This window comes from Caretta caretta, chromosome 4 (genome assembly GCF_965140235.1).
Source record: "Caretta caretta isolate rCarCar2 chromosome 4, rCarCar1.hap1, whole genome shotgun sequence".
NCBI classification, from domain to species: Eukaryota; Metazoa; Chordata; order Testudines; family Cheloniidae; genus Caretta; species Caretta caretta.
Window position 1 is genome coordinate 129,281,139 of NC_134209.1, and position 20,794 is coordinate 129,301,932.

Consider the following 20,794-nt stretch of genomic DNA (forward strand, 5'->3'; position numbering starts at 1 on the left):
CTTTCCCACCCCCATTCTTTCTCTTTATGGATTTTATGTCCATTAGCGAAAGGAACTGGGTCTTCCTATAAGTATGTACGTCACCTAGCACATTTTGAATAGCTTTGAAATCTAAATTATACTTTCTGTGAAACAGTGTAAAATACCAAATATAAAAGAACTTTCCAGTACCTGATCACAAACAAACTCTTGTTCAGCTGTTACTAAAGACTTGTGTGCTTCTGTTCTGCCGCTTAAATTTTTTTTATACCCTAACCCTAAAGATTTTCCTCTGTTTTCAGGATATTCACGTTGTACAGCAAGTCTTTGCCACTCGACCTTGCATGTCGTGTCTGGGATGTGTTCTGCCGGGATGGAGAGGAGTTCCTATTCCGTACAGCCTTGGGAATATTAAGACTTTTTGAAGATATTTTGACCAAAATGGACTTTATTCACATAGCCCAGTTCCTAACAAAGTTACCAGAGGACTTGCCTTCAGAAGAATTCTTCACATCTATTGCTGCGATTCAGATGCAAAGTAGAAACAAAAAGTGGGCTCAGGTAAAGAAAACGTATTAGTCTCATTTTTTTAATAACAAATGAAGGTGTATTTGGCAGTGCCTGGGACAATGCAGAACAGAGTATATTTTACGGTTTGGTAGGCGTGTAGATCACTTTATAATGTTGGTAGGTGAACATTTAGTGAAAAGGCTGGTTGTCCTGAACATCTCCCCTCTGGAAATCAGGAGCTGGATCAGTACTCGTTGCAATAAAATTGTGGTGGATCCAAGCTTGAATAGTGGCAGTGTGGAGCGTTTTTCTCCTTTTTCTCCTATTAAAGGGAAAAGAGGTTAAAGAAAACTGAGACGTAGATGTTCACTATTACAACTTCATATTTAAACAAAAACAAAAATTGGTTTGGTTTGTGGGAAAAGATGAGACAACTGAATCCTCTATGAATTTTCTCCTCTCCATCAGCACTCTGTTGCCAAACTGTCCTTAACAGGGATCCTAGAAATCCAATTGCCCCAGAAAACCTAGAATTTGCATTTTTTTAGAGAATCTTTAGTTTTTACATTTTGTGAAAAAATAACATTTACTATTAACTAAATTTTACTGAAAGTACCAATGTCACTTATTCAATACATGCAACCACCCCCTCTTGTGGTTGATTTTTGAATGCGCTTTAAATTTACATAACTATACATACTTCAATAAACTGCTTCGGCATATAGAAATTATTCAACAGCATATGGGGGTTGTGTTTTAACACATCTCAAATTCCACTTCAGCCTCTAGATGTGAGTAATTAAATTATGAAAAGATGCTGAAAACTTTTGTCACCCGTAAAAACCATGTCATTGAATCATAGAATATCAGGGTTGGAAGGGCCCTTAGGAGGTCATCTAGTCCACCCCCCTGTTCAAAGCAGGACGAATCCCAAATTTTGTCCCAGATCCCTAAATGGCCCCCTCAAGGAATGAACTCACAACCCTGGGTTTAGCAGGCCAATGCTCAAACCACTGAGCTATCCCTCCCCCCATTGAGTTTGGCAAGGACAAATTTCATGCTGCTGGTAATATGCTGTTCTATACTGTGTATGCAGCAGCGCTGTTGATTACATTCAAAGACAGACAATTGTAAAACATATGGAAAGTGCTAAACATAAACTGAATGAAAAGAAACCAGAACTAGGCTAAAACAGCAGGGCCATCGACAACAGTAAAGAAACAAGGCACTGTGACTGGACTATTCTATTTTATCATAGTGATGGGCACTGATAGGCTTCCAACTTGCTTAAAATTGTAAATGTATCAATAAAACATGTTCAACTGATAGCTATATATATATAGCTATGGTGTGTAGGGAAAATAAAGTTCAGCATTTCGTTTTAATCGCGGAAAAACACATATTTGTATGTATGTTTGGTTTTTATCAGAGAATTTTGTTTTATTATTGAAAACTAGGATCCCCGGTCATAACCTCAGCCAAATAGTGGTCAAATATGGCAACGCAAATTTGGCTTTCTGCTCATACCTCTGCAGAGAAAGAAGCTACTTGTCGATAGCTGCATTTCTTTGCGCTGAAATGAGAAACTGTGGAGACCACCTTGGCTGAGCCCTAGGGTAGACCACAAATAGTTGTGTCCTGCAACAAATGTTTGTTTCGAGTGTCCGGGGTACAACGTATAAATGTGTTCACTTCAGTGCCTTGACCTAGACAAGCAAATCAGCGCAGTGCCATTTGAGATCTTCGTTTGAAATCCAGTCACTCAGTCCTCTTCTCTAATTGTTATTGCTACCACTGTCATCATCTAACATGACATTTATTCACTACAGTTTCAGGCAGTTAAGATTCATTTGGTAATGCCTTTTTTCTCGGGCAATTTCTGGTGGCAGAAAGAGATGTTCTACTATAAGCATGTCAAAGAGTCGTGAACCAACCCCTAGGCTTCGTGGTGCAGGGTTTTGTTTTTTTTCTCTTCACCTTAGATTTTGTACCTGGTCAAATGGGATGGAGAAGTGACACAGTGCCCACGTGGCAAAGTGCCCCAAAGTCTTACGATGTTAGCTGTTCCTCAGACCTCCCGTTTACTGCAGAGGATCTTTCAAAGTTTGAAATTTTTTTGAAAATAATTTCTTTAAATATTCATGCTTTGAGGTAACGGAATGGGAAAATCATGCAATAGCTTGTTGGTACACTGTAACCAAATACGTTAGTCTGTTTTTAACTTCATTGTGTGTTTTTTCTTTCACTCAACTCCCTTTTTGAAATGTCTAGGTACTGGCTGCCCTGCAGAAAGACAACCGGGAAGTGGAAAGAGGAAGCCCTTCACTCAAACACTGAAACTATGGTTGCCTCAAATTGAGATCCAAGGGAAAAGAATATGAAGTGGCAATTGTATGTCAAGATGAACTCAATATGTAGAGCTACAAGTGTGTTGTTTTGAGTTTTTTGTTTAGCACTGGAATTGGCCTTAAAGAAAAAAATGGAAAAGAAAAACTTTTTAAGTAACAAAACCAAGGCTTAGCCTTAAGAAGCTTAATATAATGTGTGTTTGCTGTGGACAGCTTTATACATTCTGCACTTTTAACAAAGGCAATGAAACCAGGCAATTTTAAGCTTGCCTTTTTTATTTCAGTATAAATATTTTTAAATACTGGTAATTGGTAACAACGTGAGTTGCTTTGAAAGTTACTCCCCAGTTTGATTCTTAACCAGAATATACATGCATAAGTATAGGTGGATTTGGAGAACCTGTTCCATAACTGGTACTGGAGTTCATAGTTAAGTGAGGTAAGGACCACTTTCTTAGAAATGTCCCCTTTTTAAAAAATCTATAGGCCTCATTTACCAAAGAAACTGTTAAAATAGAACTACATTCCATCCCATTAACTGAAAACCAAGACCAAACAAAAACACCATGGTAAGTAGAAAATACACTTAAAAATAGGGAGGGAGGAGTCAGACTAGCAGTACAGCAGCAGAGTCCATTTTCAGCCTGCCTTGCAACAGTGTTTCCCACCCATATGGATGCATTGGGAAAGTGCCACATTAATCCCACTGGGTACTAAGCTCTCCAAGGGCTGATCTGTAGTATTATAGCATTATTTCCCATTGGCTCACTCCCATGCACCTATTGAACAGAAGTAAGATGCTAGTAAATGGTAATTAGCAAGTGAGGTTTGCTGGGGAAAGTGTCAAGAAATGGTAATTCGCTAATGGGATGAGTAAAATTCATCCATTGATCTAGTTCTTTTTGAGGATAACGGTGTTCTTTAAGACCAGCCTGTACCACACGGTACTATGCTTGAGCAAGTTACGCAGATGGCAAACTGCAGTTGCATATTTCCATTATACAGCTAAAATTTTCTCTGCCTTCATCAGCTGTTTGATTGTAAATCATACGTGTCCATGATTTACATTGTACACTATACAAAAAACTTCATGGGATACATTGCTTTATAAATATGAATTTCAACACTGAAAAGGGAAAATAACTGAAACAATATGCATTTGATAGCTGTAAATGGGAATTTCTGAATCCTCTCTAGCTTTGGATCTTATGTTCACCATCACCCTTCAGTCTGTCTTTATGCTGGCTGCTCTGATGATGTCTGAAACACAAGTATAGATGAGAGAGAACTGGATTAAAAGTGGAAGTATACTTGCACACACTATTAAATTCCAAGTACATACAGCGTATAATGTAAAATGTCTATAGGATACTTGCAAAATACTGTCCATTAGTGAAGTAGTATATTTTCAATAAGTGGTATTTTGACTGTAATCTTAAAGACTCAAATGCAACAATGATTTTTCCAAATAAAAGTGCTTCAGGATTCTGTCACTTCAAAGAGTATGTAATGCAAATGCAGCTCGCAAGTCTGTTACCTCTTTGGCCCCTCCTCCTGCACTTTGTATACCTACCGTAATTAGCTACTTAGTTTATTTCTGGTGCTGGCCATTATTTTCTTCAGTAACTGGCAGCATAGTAAAAATTCTTGTGAAGGTAAATGTCCAGGCATCATATTGGCATTTCCATTCTCTCCTCAGAAATTGCTTAGCTTTGGTCCTTTCGTGACTGATATTGGCATTGTAGATGCAATGAAGTGCAATAGAAAATTGGAAAGTCAGTACCTTTTGATCTACGTTACTTTTTTAATATCACAGATATGCCTTTTTTGTGAAGGTGTATAGAGGCCTAACATCAAGAACATTTGCACTATACATTTACGTACTATACATTACGTATTTATGCAGACCAACTTTATCCTCAGTATACATCCAGTTAGATGGTACTGTAGCTGGCTTCGAAACTGTAACTTAGTCTTCATTGCAACTTAATTTTTAGGTCCTTTTAAACCAAGAACATGGTTCACCTACCTTATTGGAATGCAATGTTTAGCCACTGGATATTTAACAGCCATCCCCAATCTGGTCTCATTTTGCTCCCCATCTAATCGGATGTTTAATGTTAATACTGAAAATGGACTTGGTTGTGGAAAAAGGCCTGCTGCAGCACTTGTACACTGTTTGTTACTTGCAGATGTAATTATTTTGTTCTGTGGTTGATTTTTTTCTTAGAAGATGTATATATTTTCTAATTGATTTATTTGTGTACATAAAGGTATGTTCTTTAAGTAATGAAAAAAGCAATGCAATAAGGAGCTTTGCACAGTTTGTTTAAACCCCCTTTCCCCCCAAAAACCTTGTATTTGGGAAAAATTTTCACCTGCTTAAAGATAGTTGTTTAAACTTTTCAGTATACTTGATTTGAAAATATGCTTGAATTTTGATAATGCTGTTGAGATGTGTAATAATGGAATAGGATTATTTGCCACTGTAGCTTTTTAATTTTCTGACAGCATACCAAATATCGTAATTAGCTATTAAGGAAGGTTTTCATAATTAAATTCAGGGATTGCATACCAGATTTTTGACAACTTGATTTTATTGTTCAGGTGTTCAAGGGTATGTGTAACATGATGCATTGAGATTCCCCTATTCTCCATCAAAGCAGAGAGTTGATCTTTTTCCCCCCAGAGGTTTAAAAAAATGAAAATGCTGCAATAATTTAGAAGTATGCAACTTTCACTTTACATGCAGCAAACAAGAGAAACTAGGAAGACTGCAACCTGGTTTGGGATTTTGTGCAACCTGCACTTTACAGTAAAACAAAATATTTTACATCTTCAATCAGTAATAGTCAAAATGTATCATTTAGTAAAGAATTTCATTTTGAAAGGTACTTTATAATGGCTTCTATTTTTGAATGTTTTAAATACTAGAATATGTAAAGAACTATTGACACTCTCTGTATATCATGTTTGTTTTTATGTACAATTATCAATTTTTGTTGAAGTACATGTATCAAACTGGAACTTTTTTGAACTGTAAATATGGTTTTATTAAGTAAAGTCATGTAAATTTATCTAGATCACATGGTGTCAATTACAGTGTAATCCACGCTGAAGTTCCTGAGTTTATATACTAATACCCAACCTGTTGATAAGGAATCAATTCCTCTTCCTGACTGCATTCACTGAATGAAACAAACTCCAACTTTGCATATGCTCCAGTTTCATAGTGTTTGTTTTTTTTTTAAACTATTTATTTTCCCTTCCCTGTTCTGACAGCTATAATCCCAGTCTGCTTGAAAATACTTCGAATTGCTTCCTTTTTTCCAGCTAGCACATACTGGCAATAAGGTTTACAAAGAAAGGGATTTTCAGGTTTAACAGTTCCTGTATGGTGCCATATTGTACTCTCCCCTAGGAAGGTCCATGGATCTCCTGAGTTTCATGTTATAGTTAGGGGGTCAGCACCACCATGTTGCGCGACAGACACTTGACAAAATTACTGGACTTAGTGATGGACATTGGCAGGGGGTATGAGGGGGCTCGGGGCTGAGGCAGGGGGTTGGGGTGTGGGATGGGGTGTACGGGCTCTGGGCTGGGGGTGCAGGTTCCAGGGTGGGGCCAAAAATGAGGTGTTCGGGGGATAGGAGGGGCTCTGGGCTGGAGCAGGGGGCTGGGGGGGGGTGAGGGCTCCAGCTGGGGGTGCATGCTCTGGGGTGGGGCTGGGGATGAGGGGTTTAGAGGGCAGGAGGGGGATCAGAGCTGGGGCAGGGGGTTGGGGTGCATGAGGGGGTCAGTGGTGCATGCTCCGGGCAGCGCCTACCTCAAGCAGCTCCCAGAAGCAGCATCATGTCCGTCCTCCCCTCCCCCACCCGCCTCCTACACGGAGGCGCAGCCAGACAGCTCTGCGCACTGCCCTCTCCGCAGGTGCTGCCCCTGAAGCTCCTAGGGGGCACAGAGGCAGTACGCCTACAGAGGCGCCTGGCCACGCCTCTGCCAGCAACAGCATGGGGGTGGGGAGAAAGACACTGGTGGGGAGCTGCCGGAGGTGAGCACCCCCACGGACCTCAAAATTTTTACTATGGACACTGGTGTCAGTGTACAGACATGTTGCCGACTTCTGGTTACAGTTTGAAATTCTAATCAATTTCCTCAGGAGGAAGGGCTTTGGAAGACCAAAGTTGTAACTGTTTGTTCTCACAACATTGGGACACAATGAGAGAAGAAATTTCCGAGGAAATTGCATAAGATTAAGTGAATGTTCATTTGTTTTTAACAGCTGAAGAGTGCAATTGCTCCCTACATTCTTCCCCATCTCAGTCAAACCTCCACCCTGAGGAGCTTCTTTTCCGTGCCTACTAGCCTCTCCTCCTTGGGCTATATGTACCTGAAAGTGAAAGGCATGTTAGCCCTTGCTGCTTAATAGTCTTAGAAAGTGTCACATAAGCCATTTTATTTTTTCACTTGAGACAAAAGGAACAAAGTGTAAGAAGACTATTTAAAGGAAATCCAACTACACTAGTAGGGCTTTGGAACATACATCAAAAAGTAGGAATAATACATATTGCTCCTCTGGAGTAGTGGGAGAGTAAGTACAACAGAAAATAGAGCAAGCTTCATAAATGCTATGGTGAGAGAGAACTGTAACTTGATCATCATACTGAGGCTGAAGTAGATAGTGTAATTCTGTTACAGGGAGTCCATTACTCCTATGTCCTTATATCTTTACCAAAACAATTGAATAGGAAACCAAATAGATGCTCTACTGCACAACAGGACATCTTTAACTTAAAATTTTAGCTGATGAAGAGCTTACCTATTTGCCTGAGTAACGGGGCTTAACCTGAAAGAAACAGGGTTTTATAAATTTATTTCCCTTTTTCATTTAAGATGTTGGCCACTATATTTATTGATATGTCTCCTTATGCTGGCTAGTGTCTGCAAGAGAGAAAAGATTAAACTGGGTAGTGGTGTTTTGCCCCAATTAGTCAACCTAGTTTGTAGTCTCTGATCACTACTGGAGATTTAGTAGAGCACTAAAAACCAATAGACATAAAATGAGGTATTTAGTACAGTTGAATTTTTTTGCTGTGACTCAAACCATTTTGCAAAAAAAAAAAAAAAGACTTTAAGGGACATCATCAAATCAAACTAATTAGAGAAGATGAAAAACATATACTGTGGCATCTAATCTGTTCCAAGATCATGCAGGATTGTTTTCAGAGACTGTAATCTCTCCAGGATAGAAGACCAACCTTTTATGCTCTCAGTAATAAAATGACCAGCTTTCCATCATGATCCCAATTCCTCCCTCCCAACTGAGAATTTTTTAGGTGTGGTATCAATTTTTTTCCAATGTTAAGGTGACTCAGAAAAGCTACTTCAGAGATCACCTAGGAAAAAAAAAGTTGTAAACATTTTTAGAAACTTCTTAATCCTTTTTAATCTACTCTTTTATATACCTTAGCTAAGAAAACTCAGAATAAGTTGGCTGATTCTTGTTTGCCAAGATCTAGTGCACTGGACTGTTACTGAGAAGGCAAGAATATTTTTAGTTCATTTTGTAATTAGAACCTCATGATGCTGTCATTTCTCAGATGTATGCTGAACGTGTGCAGACTTTGAGACTGATATGTCTAATTATGCTTATTGCATGAACTTGTGTAGTTTAGGATCTGTACTAAGTCCACAATGAACCAGCATGATTTACTGGGGTTAGGAGAGATTTGGATCTCCAGGTAAAGTATGTCTAAGGTGTCTATTGCCTTAGTATATAAATGCCAATGTTAAAACTACTGCTGATCATCTTGCTCACTAAGTACTGAAGTTATAACCCCCTGCCACTGTTCTGACCCACATTATTTCACTGCTGTAGAGACATTTCTTTTAACATTAGAAACCAGAAAAAGGTCAGTCACTAGCCACTCATTACTTACTAGACCAGTGCATGCAATCCTGCCCTCTGCAAGGATTTTTCATCTACCAGTGGCCAATAAATTAACTCCCTCACAAGGATGATTTAAGGATTAATTAGCATGCATAATTCTGCAGCTCTTTCATTCTGTGAACATCTTCATAAGAGAACTTTTCATGGATCTCCCTTTCAACTCTCTGCTGCTTGGCTGCCAAACTGTTTAATTCTGTAGACCAATAGGGAAGATGCTGCAGATCACAGGTGCTTCACCAACCATAGCTTGAGGATAACTAGGTTAGTTAACACCTATATAGTGTATTATGCATATAAATATAAGACAACTGCTATGTATTAATACTAAAACAAGCTCCTAGTAAACTGTATTATTTACAATCTATATCACTTTATATCTTCAAAGAGCTTTACAAAAATTAATCCTCAAATCATGTCTGAGACACAGGTAGGTAAGTACACCTACTTCAGCATTGTGGGGAACAGACTCCCAAAGCCACACAGGGAGTTAGTGGCAGAACCAGGACTGGAATCTGAGGGCATTTGACTTGCAGTTTTTTGCTTACACCAGAAGGTGATGCTGCCAGGGATTAGAATAGTGCCAGTGTGTGTGTTTTTTAAAAGCAGACTTAAAATATCTATCTGATAGCATATTTGGCTAATTACTCTTGGTTTTTTCATGAGCCATTGAAAAAAGTATAACTTGATGGCAGTCTCCTGATGGAATGTATAATATTAAAACTTGGGAAACAAAGTTTTCATTAGATGTGAAATTGAGAATATTTCACCCTTTTACTACATACCAAGCCTGTGCATGAAAAACACTTTCAGAGATAAATAAACCAATTTAAGTGCTCAATTTTTGTTTTTCTGTCTTAACCTCACTTTCTTCTCCAAAATCCTCATTCTGGTAGAAAGGATTTTGCTTCCTTGATTTTTTTCTTTACAGCTTTGCAAGTAAGGGTGAGTCCAGCATGGTGACGTTTCAGCATCTCCAGCTGCTGACTTAGCACTTCAGCAGTATCCACCTTGTTCTCGAAATCCCGCAGCAGTATCTCACTTCCGAGAAGCCCACACTTCTGTCGCAACTTCAGGTTCTGTACCCGTAAACTATCCCTAGCCTGTTTTGTTCTGGTCAGAATCTCTCTTTTCTGGGCCACCAGTGCCTCAATCTCCATCAGCTGGGCCCTTTGGTCTTGATTCTGAGCTTCTACAAACTGCAATTTTTCTTTGAGCTGGGTCAGGACTTGCACTGTGTTAGTGATCTTCTTCCGGAGCTTCAGAAGCTCTTCATTGCGCTCCTCAATTTTCTCATTGTAGGTCTGGTTCTCTATCTTCAGCTGCTCATAGTCTATCAGGTGCAGTCCTTCTGCCAGCTCCTCTTGAGCTTTCAGGCTGGCTTCAAGCTTTTCAACCTTATGCTGCAGCTTGATGTTTTCCAACCGGCCCTAGAATGGTAGAAATGAGAGAGCAGGAAAGATTTATTAACTTTTCTAATCCACCTCTCTATCAAGACAGGCCTTCTTTGTGCTTTGTCAAGTCTAAGTATAAATGACCTAATCCATGAAGCAGCATCTTCTGAATTTTAGCAGGTGCTAGATACCTAGTAGGATTTTCACAAGTGGCTCCTTCATTTATAGGTGCCTAACTGCTTTTATAAATCTGGCCCAAAGTTGAAAATATATGCATTAGAGGGGGAGGTACTCTACGGTGATGCTAGCTGTGGACCACCTTCCCTAGGTTTCATGGACGCTGCTCTGGAAGCTCATGTCCCAGGTTAGGGGTGGGCTCACCTCACTCATCTCCTTCTCTTTACGCTGCTCCTTGGCTTGTATGTGCTCCACCTCCTTAATGGCAGCTTCCTTCCCCCCCAGCTGGCGCCCTATGGTGAAGAGGGTCACTTCCTTCTTGCAGGCCTGGAAGGCGAGCCAGTCGGCGTTCACCTGCTCCAGCTTTTCCGTGCAGCGCTGCTCCAGGTCGTCTATCTGGAGCTGGTACCATGCCCTCTGCTGGGCCAGCTGGCCCCTCAGCTCCCCCAGCATGGCCAGGTAGCGGGTGTAGCGGTGCTCCTTGTCGGAGACGAGCTCCTCCAGCTCCGCGCGGGGCGGCTCCTCGCCCTTCTTGCGGAAGAGCTCGTACAGCTTGAACTGCAGGTGCCCGTTGTCCTGGCGCGTGCGCTCGCGCTCGGCCAGCAGGAGGCGGTACTGCTCGGTCAGCTCCGCGCGCTGCCGCCGCTGCTCCTCCGCCACCGCCGCCGCCGCCTCCTCCGCCTCCTCCTCGTCCTCCGGGCTGCCCAGCTCCAGCAGGGGCAGGCTGAGCCGCCCCTCCCCCCAGCTCCCCTGGGGGCTGAGCACTTCCCCCACCTGCAGCGGGGGCGGCTCCTCGGCCTCGCCCTCCGTGAAGCTGGCGCTGGTGGGCGCCTCTGGGGCGGCTGCCGCCTCCGCCTCGGGGGTTCCCTCAGCCGCCGGGGAAGGAGGCCCCGTGCCCGCTCTGCGATCCGACTCTGCCTCCCCCTCCTCCGCGGCAGCCTCTTCCCCCGCCGGCTTCTCAAGGGGACGATCGCCCTCGGCCTCCTCCGGCCTCTCCTCTCCGGCCGCCTGCTCCTCCGCGACGGGCCCCGGGCCCTCTGCCTCCACAGGGGACTCCTCGGGGTGAGCCGGAGCCTCGTCCCCCTCCCCCTCCATCCCCTCAGCTGGGTCCTCTCCCGGGCCCGTCCGCGGCTCGATGGGGACGCGTCAGTCTCCGCGCCACACGCTTCGTTGTTTACCTGTCTCTCCCGTTGCCCAGGCAACAACGCTGGACTCGGTCAGCCAATGGGAGGAGCAGCCCGCTCCTTGCGGAGACACTGCGCCGACGCCCCAATGTGTCCGTCGACCACTCCGCGAAGGGGCTGCCTAGGGTCGCTTACCTGATTTGTTGTAGTGGAGGCGGATGGAACCTGAGCCTCGAATTCTATTGGTCGTTGGGTTTTCGCCACGCCTCATCGCCCTCATCCTATTGGTTCAATTGCGAGGGGCGTGTCAGATTCTTTGGCTCTATTGGGTTCCCACTACGGATCCCCGCCCCTTGAGCGCGCTGCCATTGGTCGTCCCTGGGTGTGGGCGGTGCCGCGCGTGCGCAGTGCGGCGCGGCGGGCGGGGTAAGATGGCGGAACTGGGGAAGAAGTACTGCGTGTACTGTCTAGCTGAGGTGAGCTCGCTCCGTTTCCGTTGCACCGAGTGTGCCGACATCGAGCTCTGCCCAGACTGCTTTTCGGCAGGCGCCGAGATCGGGCCGCACCGCCGATGGCACGGCTACCAGCTGGTGGACGGCGGCCGCTTCACCCTCTGGGGGGCCGAGGCCGAGGGCGGCTGGAGCAGCCGGGAGGAGCAGCTGCTGCTGGACGCGATCGAGCAGTTCGGCTTCGGCAACTGGGTAAGTGAGCGGCTGCCGGGCAGCGCAGGGGGCCGTGGAGCTCAGAGCCCCTCTCTCCGGCTGGTCTGTCAGGCCGTGGGCTTGTCAGGGAGCCGGTCGGTGTGTCAGGGGGGTTAACGATGCATCTGGGCCTGGGACCCTCCTCAGTGGGGCTCCTCTGGCTGCGATATGCCGTTTCTATCGTCACCCGCTCCGCATTGCGGGCCTACTGCTCCCCAGGGGGCTGATCCAGCCGTGCCCCCCCCCCCCCCGCCTTTTGCCCATTCACCTCCTGTACGGCGTGTGTCGGCTGTACGGCATCCAGGTGCTGACTGCCAGCCAGCCCCCCCAACTGCTCCCTTCCGCTTAGCCACGCTCCATGGTCTGGGTAAAATTCACAAGTCTTTAAAATTCGGATTCTGTTCTGTTGTTGCTCATTATAGCTGCGATCACTGAAACCTCAACACTTCCCACGCTATCAGACTTGCTGGTACTGTTTATGCTGCTGCTAGACAAGCTTCGCTTCTGTGTGTGGTGTATATAGTCAGTCGCTTTCTGGGTCTCATGCATTGGTGTTAAATTGAGTCTCTGGCTAGTGATGGCCCATACAGCAACTTTCTGGTCACGAAACACAGTCTTGGTTAAGTTAACCTTAAGTTAAGGTTTCTACTTAAGGGAGTGTCTGGTGAGGAATGTTCAATTTCTGGTTATTACAGCTGTGAAGAAAACCTGAACAAAGTGGTGCTGAGCTGTCTTACTGAATCTGCAGAAGCCAAAACAATAAATGGAGGTGTCAACTTCTTCCTTCTTCTCAAGAAGATAACATTGAAATGTTATGACACTTTCAAAGTTAGCATTAATTGTTAATCATGTTGACACAAACATTGTTTATTTTAGGATAGTATGCAGGGTATGAATAACATCATTTTTGAAATATTCTTGTGCCTTGTGACATTGTGTACAGTATTTGAGATACAAACACTGCAGTTGAGTGTCTAAAGTCAAAGGCTCTATTAAATAGCTAATTTAAGAATACTTTTTTAATAAAAGCTTTTTTGTGAAACCATGGGGCTTTGTTTTTGTTTTTAATCTAACATTGAGCCGTCAGCAACATGGCTTTCAGAAAGGATCAATCAAGTTTTATGTCTGACAGTCTGCTCTTTTTTTTTTCTGTACCTGTTTCATAGTCCGTAGCTTTTTGTGTGTGTGTATGAAGAGGAAAAACCAAAGGACCCCACAGATTGCATAATAATTTAGTATGTGCATTGGGGATTCTAGTTAAGGAAGTGCTTCCCCAAAGACTTACAACAGAATCTGTCATCTAAACAGGAACAGCAAAGATTTCCCTTTTTACACAACCTCCCATCCCTGTTTCATTGCAGATTTGACTCTGTTTACTCTTTTGTTCCCTATTCTCATCACACCTGTCTTCATTGTGTGAGTTTTTCACTCCAGTATGTCACAACTGTCAGGTCACACACACACATCCTTTTTAATCTACACTAACAAAATTTTCTTTGTTTTAGTACAACATAGGAAGCTGACTCAATCACCATTTATAGTGATGATTGTCTGAAAAAGACTTTTCTTCAGAAAGACAGCAAGATACCTCAACTCTTCCAAGCTCGTACTGTTTAGTGCCCTACTCCGCATCCCATTTTTTTTTCATAAATATGAGGGCAAGTCTTTTTTTTTTTTTCTTTTTGAAATTCTTACTGCTTAATAAAAACCTAAGCTTATTAAATTATTACTTATTAAATACACTACTTATTATGATGGCTGTGGCTTTTTGTTACCTAACAAACTACTCTTGTGGAGACCTGCAAGAACTAGTCTTTCTCACCTGTGTACTGTGTTTAAAAAAAAAAAAAAAAGGGGGTGGGGGTGGGGGAGGGGAGATATGATCCAAATATTGAACTTCCACTTCCAAATGAGCAAAATTAGATATGGAGGGATCAGTTTTAACTACATTTTAGCTGCATTAAGAACAACCACATGCACACATGACTAGTGTACTAGACTTAGGCCTCTCATTTGTTTAAATGTCTCGAGTTGTAATCTTGTTCCCCTTCTGTAAAATGTTGGAGTGAAGAGGGCATGAAACTCTGTTGGGAGGGAGGACCTGAGTCACGGAAACAACTTTTATGAGTTGAATGATTGCCACTTATTTTTCCTACACGGTGTGCCAAGCAAGCTTTTGAATAAATAGGATTGTTTGATCCTCTTATATTCTGCAAAGAAATGTGTTAACTTTTGTTCCCCAGAGAATTTTGACATAAAATTCAACCAGTGGAATTACTCTACCTTTTGCTAGATTTCAGGGACACTACAATACTGTCAAGGTGCACTTGATATTGAGACATGGGAGGCCTATATTTGGTAGTGGCCCTGAGGATGTCACTTCCAGAGGGTGCTCATGTAGATCCTGGTGGTGTCTTGGGATTCACTGAGAAATTGATGTAGCTTGCTGGGTAATACTCATAGTGTCAGCTTCATGGAATACTATTAGTAGCATCTGTTTTAGAGCTTAGTCACCGAGGTGCTATTGGCATCTGTATACCTTCTAGAAATCTAGCTAGATTGAGGAAACGTCTTGGTGGAATATTATAGGTGGGGTGGACTTTATACTGGACTCGAAGAAGAGAGAGTGAACGCACACTAGAGTGGTTGACCTAAATAGTGCTAGAAAAACATATTTCAGGTTGATGTGTGGGGAAAACATGAGAGGTTATCCCTAATAATTGGGTGTATTTTTAGAACTGAGCTAATAAGTCAAGCCATCACTAATTTCCTTAACTTTCTCCTCCTAGGAGGATATGGCTGCTCATGTTGGAGCATCCCGAACTCCCCAGGAAGTGATGGAACACTATGTAAGCATGTATATCCATGGCAACCTTGGAAAAGCCTGCATCCCTGACACTATCCCTAACAGAGTGACAGATCACACTTGTCCCAGTGGTGGCCCACTTTCTCCTAGCCTGACCACACCTCTCCCTCCTTTGGACATATCAGTGGCAGAACAGCAGCAGTTGGGGTATATGCCACTTCGAGATGACTATGAGATTGAGTATGACCAAGATGCTGAGACTCTCATCAGTGGCCTTTCAGTGAACTATGATGATGATGATGTGGAAATAGAATTAAAAAGAGCTCATGTTGATATGTATGTAAGAAAACTTAAGGAGAGGCAACGGCGGAAAAACATTGCACGAGATTATAATCTGGTACCTGCCTTTCTTGGGAAGGATAAAAAGGACAAGGAAAAAGCTCCAAAACGGAAGATCACAAAAGAAGAAAAGGAGTTGAGGCTAAAACTGAGGCCTCTCTATCAATTCATGTCTTGTAAGGAGTTTGAAGACTTCTTTGAGAACATGCACAAGGAGAGGATACTTCGAGCAAAGATTCGAGAACTGCAGCGGTACCGTCGAAATGGAATCACCAAAATGGAAGAGTCGGCAGAATATGAGGCAGCTAGACATAAACGGGAGAAAAGGAAGGAGAATAAAAATATAGCCAGTTCCAAGAGAGGAAAGGAAGATGGTAAGGATGGGGAATTTGCTGCAATTGAGAATCTGCCTGGCTTTGAACTCTTATCAGACAGAGAAAAGGTGCTCTGTAGCTCTCTAAATCTGAGTCCGGCACGTTATGTGACTGTGAAAACTATAATTATTAAAGACCATCTCCAAAAAAGACAAGGTATTCCCTCAAAAAGTCGCCTTCCCAGTTATTTGGACAAGGTACTAAAGAAAAGGATTTTAAACTTCCTAACAGAAAGTGGTTGGATATCTAGGGATGCTTCATGAAACTGATCTGATTTGAAAGCTGAGTCAATGTGAATAAATGGCTCATCATGGGCCAAATGACTCTGTTACTTTCGCTCCCTCCCCAAAGATAGGATTTTTCCTGTAAAATATGAGTATTTACAATCCTCTGTCCAAAAGGACGCTCTTACATTGGATCATGGAAAATACCAAACTGTAACTTCTTGTGTGATCTTAAAGTTAAGTACTTTAAGATAAAGGATTTGCCGCTAAATATTCATTGCAGATGAGGTGGATCAGATTTCATCTTTTTTGGAACATTATTGGAATGGATATGTTCTTACTTTGATTTATTCAAATCCAGTAGCCCAAGGCTAGTTGTTATACTCTCTGCTGTTCGACAAAAGGGTTATTAGTGCAACACTTGCTTGTTTTGGGGTGGGAGATGGAAGCATTCATTTGGTGGAGCCTGCCTTGTATCACTCTCTTCATGGTGCTGGTAGCCAAATGAAACTTACAAAAATCCTGAGCTTTGAAGTACAGAACACTTGAAGTGAGCATTTTTGTGAATAGAGCTTAGCTTCCAGCACTCTTCACTCAGTAACAAGGACCTGTATTATGGTAGAGTGATGTGAGCACATACAGAAAATGCAAGAGGAGGTGAGTTAATAGAATGGGACAAGGACATGGAATATGGTGGATAAATTGCTTCCAGTCACTTCCCTCATGGAGCAGATTCTTAGACTTATTTTCACACTGAATTGCTTCTTAGGCAGATTACTCCAGGATCTGTGCTGGCATAGACCCTTTAGGAAACTCCTGTGGTAGACAGATAATTCAGTAGCAACAAAGTTCCCTGCCCCTATTCTGGGCACAGGGGACTTAACTGGTCCAGGGAAGTGTAATGTTCTTCTGAATCTGGTCAGTTGTCTGTACATTTTCATGTAATACTGATGTACAAACCCCTGACGTTGTAAAAACATGGGAGCTACTTCAGACTTGCAGCTAAAGTTCCTTGCTCATTAAAAATATGAAACTAAATCAAACCATTACATGTTGCCTGTTGCACATATTTTGCTTAAAATACATTGAGACAAATTTATTGCAAACGGTAGCAAAAAATCTTAATTTGCTTCTTGGTCTACTTCAGTACAAATCATGTGATATTTCACTGAAAATGTGACATACCAACCTCATAGGTAGCTTTGGGGGGAAAGGTCGGGGTGGTTCTTTTGCTTTTAAAAGGTCTACAGTCAGAGTTTGGTGCTTGCAACAAGCACCAGTTTCTCTCCCTAACTCGAGTATACAAAAGAAGTATCTGATCAATAAAACGTTGATCCTATGTATCAGATTTTTAATTAAAGCAGGGAAGGAATCTGAAGAACTAAAGCAGAATATTTATTGGTACCAGTACCCTACCTGAATGTAGCAAATTGGGGGGGGGGGGGGGGGGGAATAGGTTATAGCTGACATTCTTGCAAAATCCAGGGAACTATGTGCTATGTAAGGGTTTTCTGGGTTTTCTGTTTAATTCCTTGTTTCCTGTGTTCTTGCTGGCTTCCCTTCCTTTGAGCTTCCCTATTTGGAAAGGTCTTTAACAGTAAGATAACTTGATGCGTTTGGAATGCAGGCACTCTGAAAATTGGGACTTGAAGATTTATTAAGACAACTAGGAGAAAAAAATTGTGTATTCAGAATGTCTTAACACTTGTTTTGATATTTCATGCAGTGGACAGAGAAGTAATCACCAAACCGTGTAATATTCTTTCAAGCTGCAGAGCGAATTCTACACATGGAATTCTGCGTGTTCTTAATTGTCAATGTATGCAGCATTACCAAAACAGTGTTAAGTGAGTCCTAATAAGAAAAGAGTATTAGTACAAAAACCAGCATTTCCAAGGGAATCTATGGTGCCTTTTTCTTTTGAGCTTGTGGTATTTTAAGTCTCTTCAGAAAGGCAAGGACTATGTCCCCAGCTGTGTAATGCTTTGTCATAACTGTAAATGGCTTGTTGTAAAATACTTAAAACAAAACTGTCAGTCCCACTTTTTGGTGTTTGCAGTATAAGTGACTGAAATGTGCTCAACAGCTATGAGAACCACCTCCACCTGTCATGTGTATCCTTTTGTGCATGCACAAGTTCAGATACTACAAATTGTGGTAAGTTTCCATGCTCTACTTACATGGAAAGGGGGAAGATGTTCTCAAGCTGTCTGTTTTCAAGCATGGTACTGGATTAGGTGGTTGGTTCTTCTTTTCAGTTTGTAAACCCTGTTATCTGGGTGCCATACTATCACCATACATTCAGTATTCTGGAACCTCAGCTGCATAAATAACTTTTTCATTTAGTAGTTGTTAAATCTACATCACTTTTATACTTCTAAGGTGCTCTGGCACAACTCTTAAGTGGGTTTAATTGAAGCAATATTCTGAAGCCCATCTGATGGATAACTAAAAGAATCAGACTTCTAGGCACTCATAAGATTCAGCTAAATATTGCATAAATCAGTTCTTCTGCATTTACACTTTGTAGTTTCTGAATTCCTCAGCCCGTCCAAAAATGTTACTTTGGTGCTAGATGTAACTTATTGAAGATCTGAATGAATGTAAAATAAAGTATTTTTAATGTATGAAAACCATGGATATCAATACTTATTTCAATCCTGGAAGCAGATTCAATGATGCAAGAGTGTTTATTACCTTTGAATGCTAATCCGTTGGAAAGAGCTTCTCATTGTCAGCTATCCTTTTATTTAGAGATGACTTGTACTAGAGGATACTGTTCAGTGTTTTCATATGGAATTGATTTCTTAGCCTAAGCCTGCCTTTTGTTATGAGTTTTCTTTACTTGTGCCATGCAGTTATCCTAATCCAGTAACTGACTGAAACTGTACCGCTTTTCTGGGACGGAGGGTGACTGAGTAATATTTCATAATAGCTTTCCAAACCATATCAGTGTATATACATATATCCTTTGTGCTGAATTAATCCTAACTTGCATGTTGCTAATTCATGAGGAACTGTTTTTAAACATACATGCTATTTTTGACTCCGTAGATGCCTCAAATAGAACAGATAAGCTGTATTGTTAAGAGTTTAAATGAGTTTAAACTGTGACAGTCAAGCTTGTGTTTAGAGTACTGACCCTGTGCTAGAAGCACCGTGACACTCTCTACTTTAGGTAGGGCTAGGATACATTAGCATAACACTATACGTCTACTGTGATCAACCAAGTTCCACTGAGGCCTTACCCAACCAGCTTTCTTTGTAACAATGAAACATTCACCCTCCCTTTACAAACGTGTACTAATCAACTTTGACTTTAGCACTTCTTGCTGCTGGAGGACTTGTACGAGTATGCTGGGATTAGGAAAACCCTCCCGAGTATTCTGTAGCTGTTCAAGGTGCTAGAATGGTTCTAGGGGAGTTGCATGAATCAGGGTGCAGGAACGGCTTGGGCCTCAGTTAAACTGAAGCACTTTACCATTTTTCTTCTGGAGGGCTGGTGTAGCAGTACTATGTGCCACTCAATCTCTTTTTAATAAAGTTCTTGCAAGATGCTTTTGCATGTACCCTAATTACTCTTAAACTATGGTAACATAATACTGCAAAGAAGGAAGATAGCAGCTGCCTGTTAAGTGTATTCAGTTCAGTAGGTTTTTTTTTAAATAAAACCAACCAATGCATTCATTTTGAAGTGTGCTCTGGTGTAGCTGTGCTATACCTACAATAGCGTGTGCTGCGATCATGAAAATCTAACTAATGGGGTCATTGTGCCCATACACATTTTAACAGATTTCTTCCCATTGTATATCTATAACAGTTGTTTTTACATTAATAAAGTCTTTTTCATTACTGTTAGTGATGGAGCCTGTATTTTACAGAAAGGCAGGGGGGAGAGGAAAAAAGCTGGAGAAACAAAAGCAGGTTGTAGTAGCTTTTAACTGCATCACTCCAAAAAGTTAAAGCTGGCAAATAACTCCTCTTACGCAGGAGAGGGCTAGTGTGAAACTGCAGTAATCATACAGGAGTACACTATTGAAGTACCTTTTTCTGTCTTATGCCATGGACTGAGCACTCAGTACAGGTGCCACAAAAAGAGCCACTGTCAGCTTTCTGCTACTGGTCTGACGACTGTGGGCTGCTTCTCCTGTCTCCTTCCTCAACCTCACCTGCTGTACTTCCTGCTACTCATCTTACTCTTTTCCCCTGCCCTTTTCTTTAATATTAGATTGTGGAGAGGAAGGGAAAGAGGTTGTAGGTGAGCCTATTCCTCCAGCTCCTCCTGCATGCTCTGGTTCTTGGTATACAGCTGGTCACTCAGTCACTGGTGCACAGACTCTCACATAGGAAAGAAGACAATGGACACAGACCCCCTAAAAGTGGTCAATACTGCCTCAATTAAAACAAATCCAGTTTCCTGCTTATGGATTTGTGCATAGGTCTCTGTTTTGAGCCCTTTAGGTGGGCTATATGCACACTGTATGAATCAGTTCACCTTGTTCTTTTTGTTAGCAAGGTCTAGCCTGTTCCCAAGTGGGAAAAGCAACTGAAACAATTAGTGTCACACTAATTGCTCTCTCCCCCTTTTGAACAGAAGAAATTTTCAGCTCTTTCAACAGCAAACTTGTTTTTGGTTAAACTGTATATTAAGCTGCTATATTTGTAACTAGAGTAACATTACCCAAGTAAGCCACTGCTCAGTAATCAGGTGGAAAGTAGTAAAAAGCTGCCTCTAGATGTTTCACTTTTACTCTGCCCCCTTGATATCTCAGAGGACAATTCTGATGTTACAAATATAGTGCTCTTCAGTCCAGATCAGTTAATTCAAAACAATCCATACTACAGCAATCACCCTTGTTAGTGCTAATGTG

The 20,794-nt window shown here is 42.1% G+C and overlaps 3 protein-coding genes across 7 annotated transcripts in view; 2 read left to right on the top strand and 1 right to left on the bottom strand.

Moving 5' to 3' along the window:
• The window catches only part of TBC1D14 (TBC1 domain family member 14), a 122,496-nt gene extending 116,435 nt beyond the window's left edge, over window positions 1-6,061 (top strand). For all 5 annotated transcript variants that reach the window (XM_048848942.2, XM_048848943.2, XM_048848949.2 and 2 more), the window contains 2 exons: window positions 282-540; window positions 2,761-6,061. In XM_048848942.2, the coding sequence (XP_048704899.1) occupies window positions 282-540; window positions 2,761-2,826 (325 nt within the window). In that variant the 3' untranslated portion in view covers window positions 2,827-6,061. The remainder of the gene's footprint in view (window positions 1-281; window positions 541-2,760) is intronic.
• A 1,215-nt stretch (window positions 6,062-7,276) lies between these two features.
• Window positions 7,277-11,527, bottom strand: CFAP184 (cilia and flagella associated protein 184). Its single transcript, XM_048848953.2, has 2 exons — window positions 10,560-11,527; window positions 7,277-10,214 (listed from the first exon to the last, which is right to left on the bottom strand). The coding sequence occupies exons 1-2, from the start codon at window positions 11,448-11,450 to the stop codon at window positions 9,669-9,671; spliced, it is 1,437 nt and encodes a 478-aa protein (XP_048704910.1). The 5' UTR covers window positions 11,451-11,527; the 3' UTR covers window positions 7,277-9,668.
• Window positions 11,528-11,876: 349 nt separating this feature from the next.
• TADA2B (transcriptional adaptor 2B) lies at window positions 11,877-18,556 on the top strand. The gene is made up of 2 exons (XM_048848952.2): window positions 11,877-12,180; window positions 14,970-18,556. Exons 1-2 carry the CDS (start codon window positions 11,911-11,913, stop codon window positions 15,960-15,962), a joined length of 1,263 nt encoding a protein of 420 aa, XP_048704909.1. The 5' UTR covers window positions 11,877-11,910; the 3' UTR covers window positions 15,963-18,556.
• The last annotated feature ends 2,238 nt before the right edge of the window (window positions 18,557-20,794 follow it).

What these genes read in the sequence shown, in the direction of transcription:
- CFAP184 (XM_048848953.2), bottom strand. Translation starts at nt 11,450, where the DNA reads ATGGAGGGGGAGGGGGACGAGGCTCCGGCTCACCCCGAGGAGTCCCCT. An exon ending in AAGAGAAGGAGATGAGTGAG is followed by an intron (nt 10,215 to 10,559) that starts GTGAGCCCACCC and finishes CTACCATTCTAG; the next exon opens with GGCCGGTTGGAAAACATCAA.
- TADA2B (XM_048848952.2), top strand. Translation starts at nt 11,911, where the DNA reads ATGGCGGAACTGGGGAAGAAGTACTGCGTGTACTGTCTAGCTGAGGTG. An exon ending in AGTTCGGCTTCGGCAACTGG is followed by an intron (nt 12,181 to 14,969) that starts GTAAGTGAGCGG and finishes TTCTCCTCCTAG; the next exon opens with GAGGATATGGCTGCTCATGT.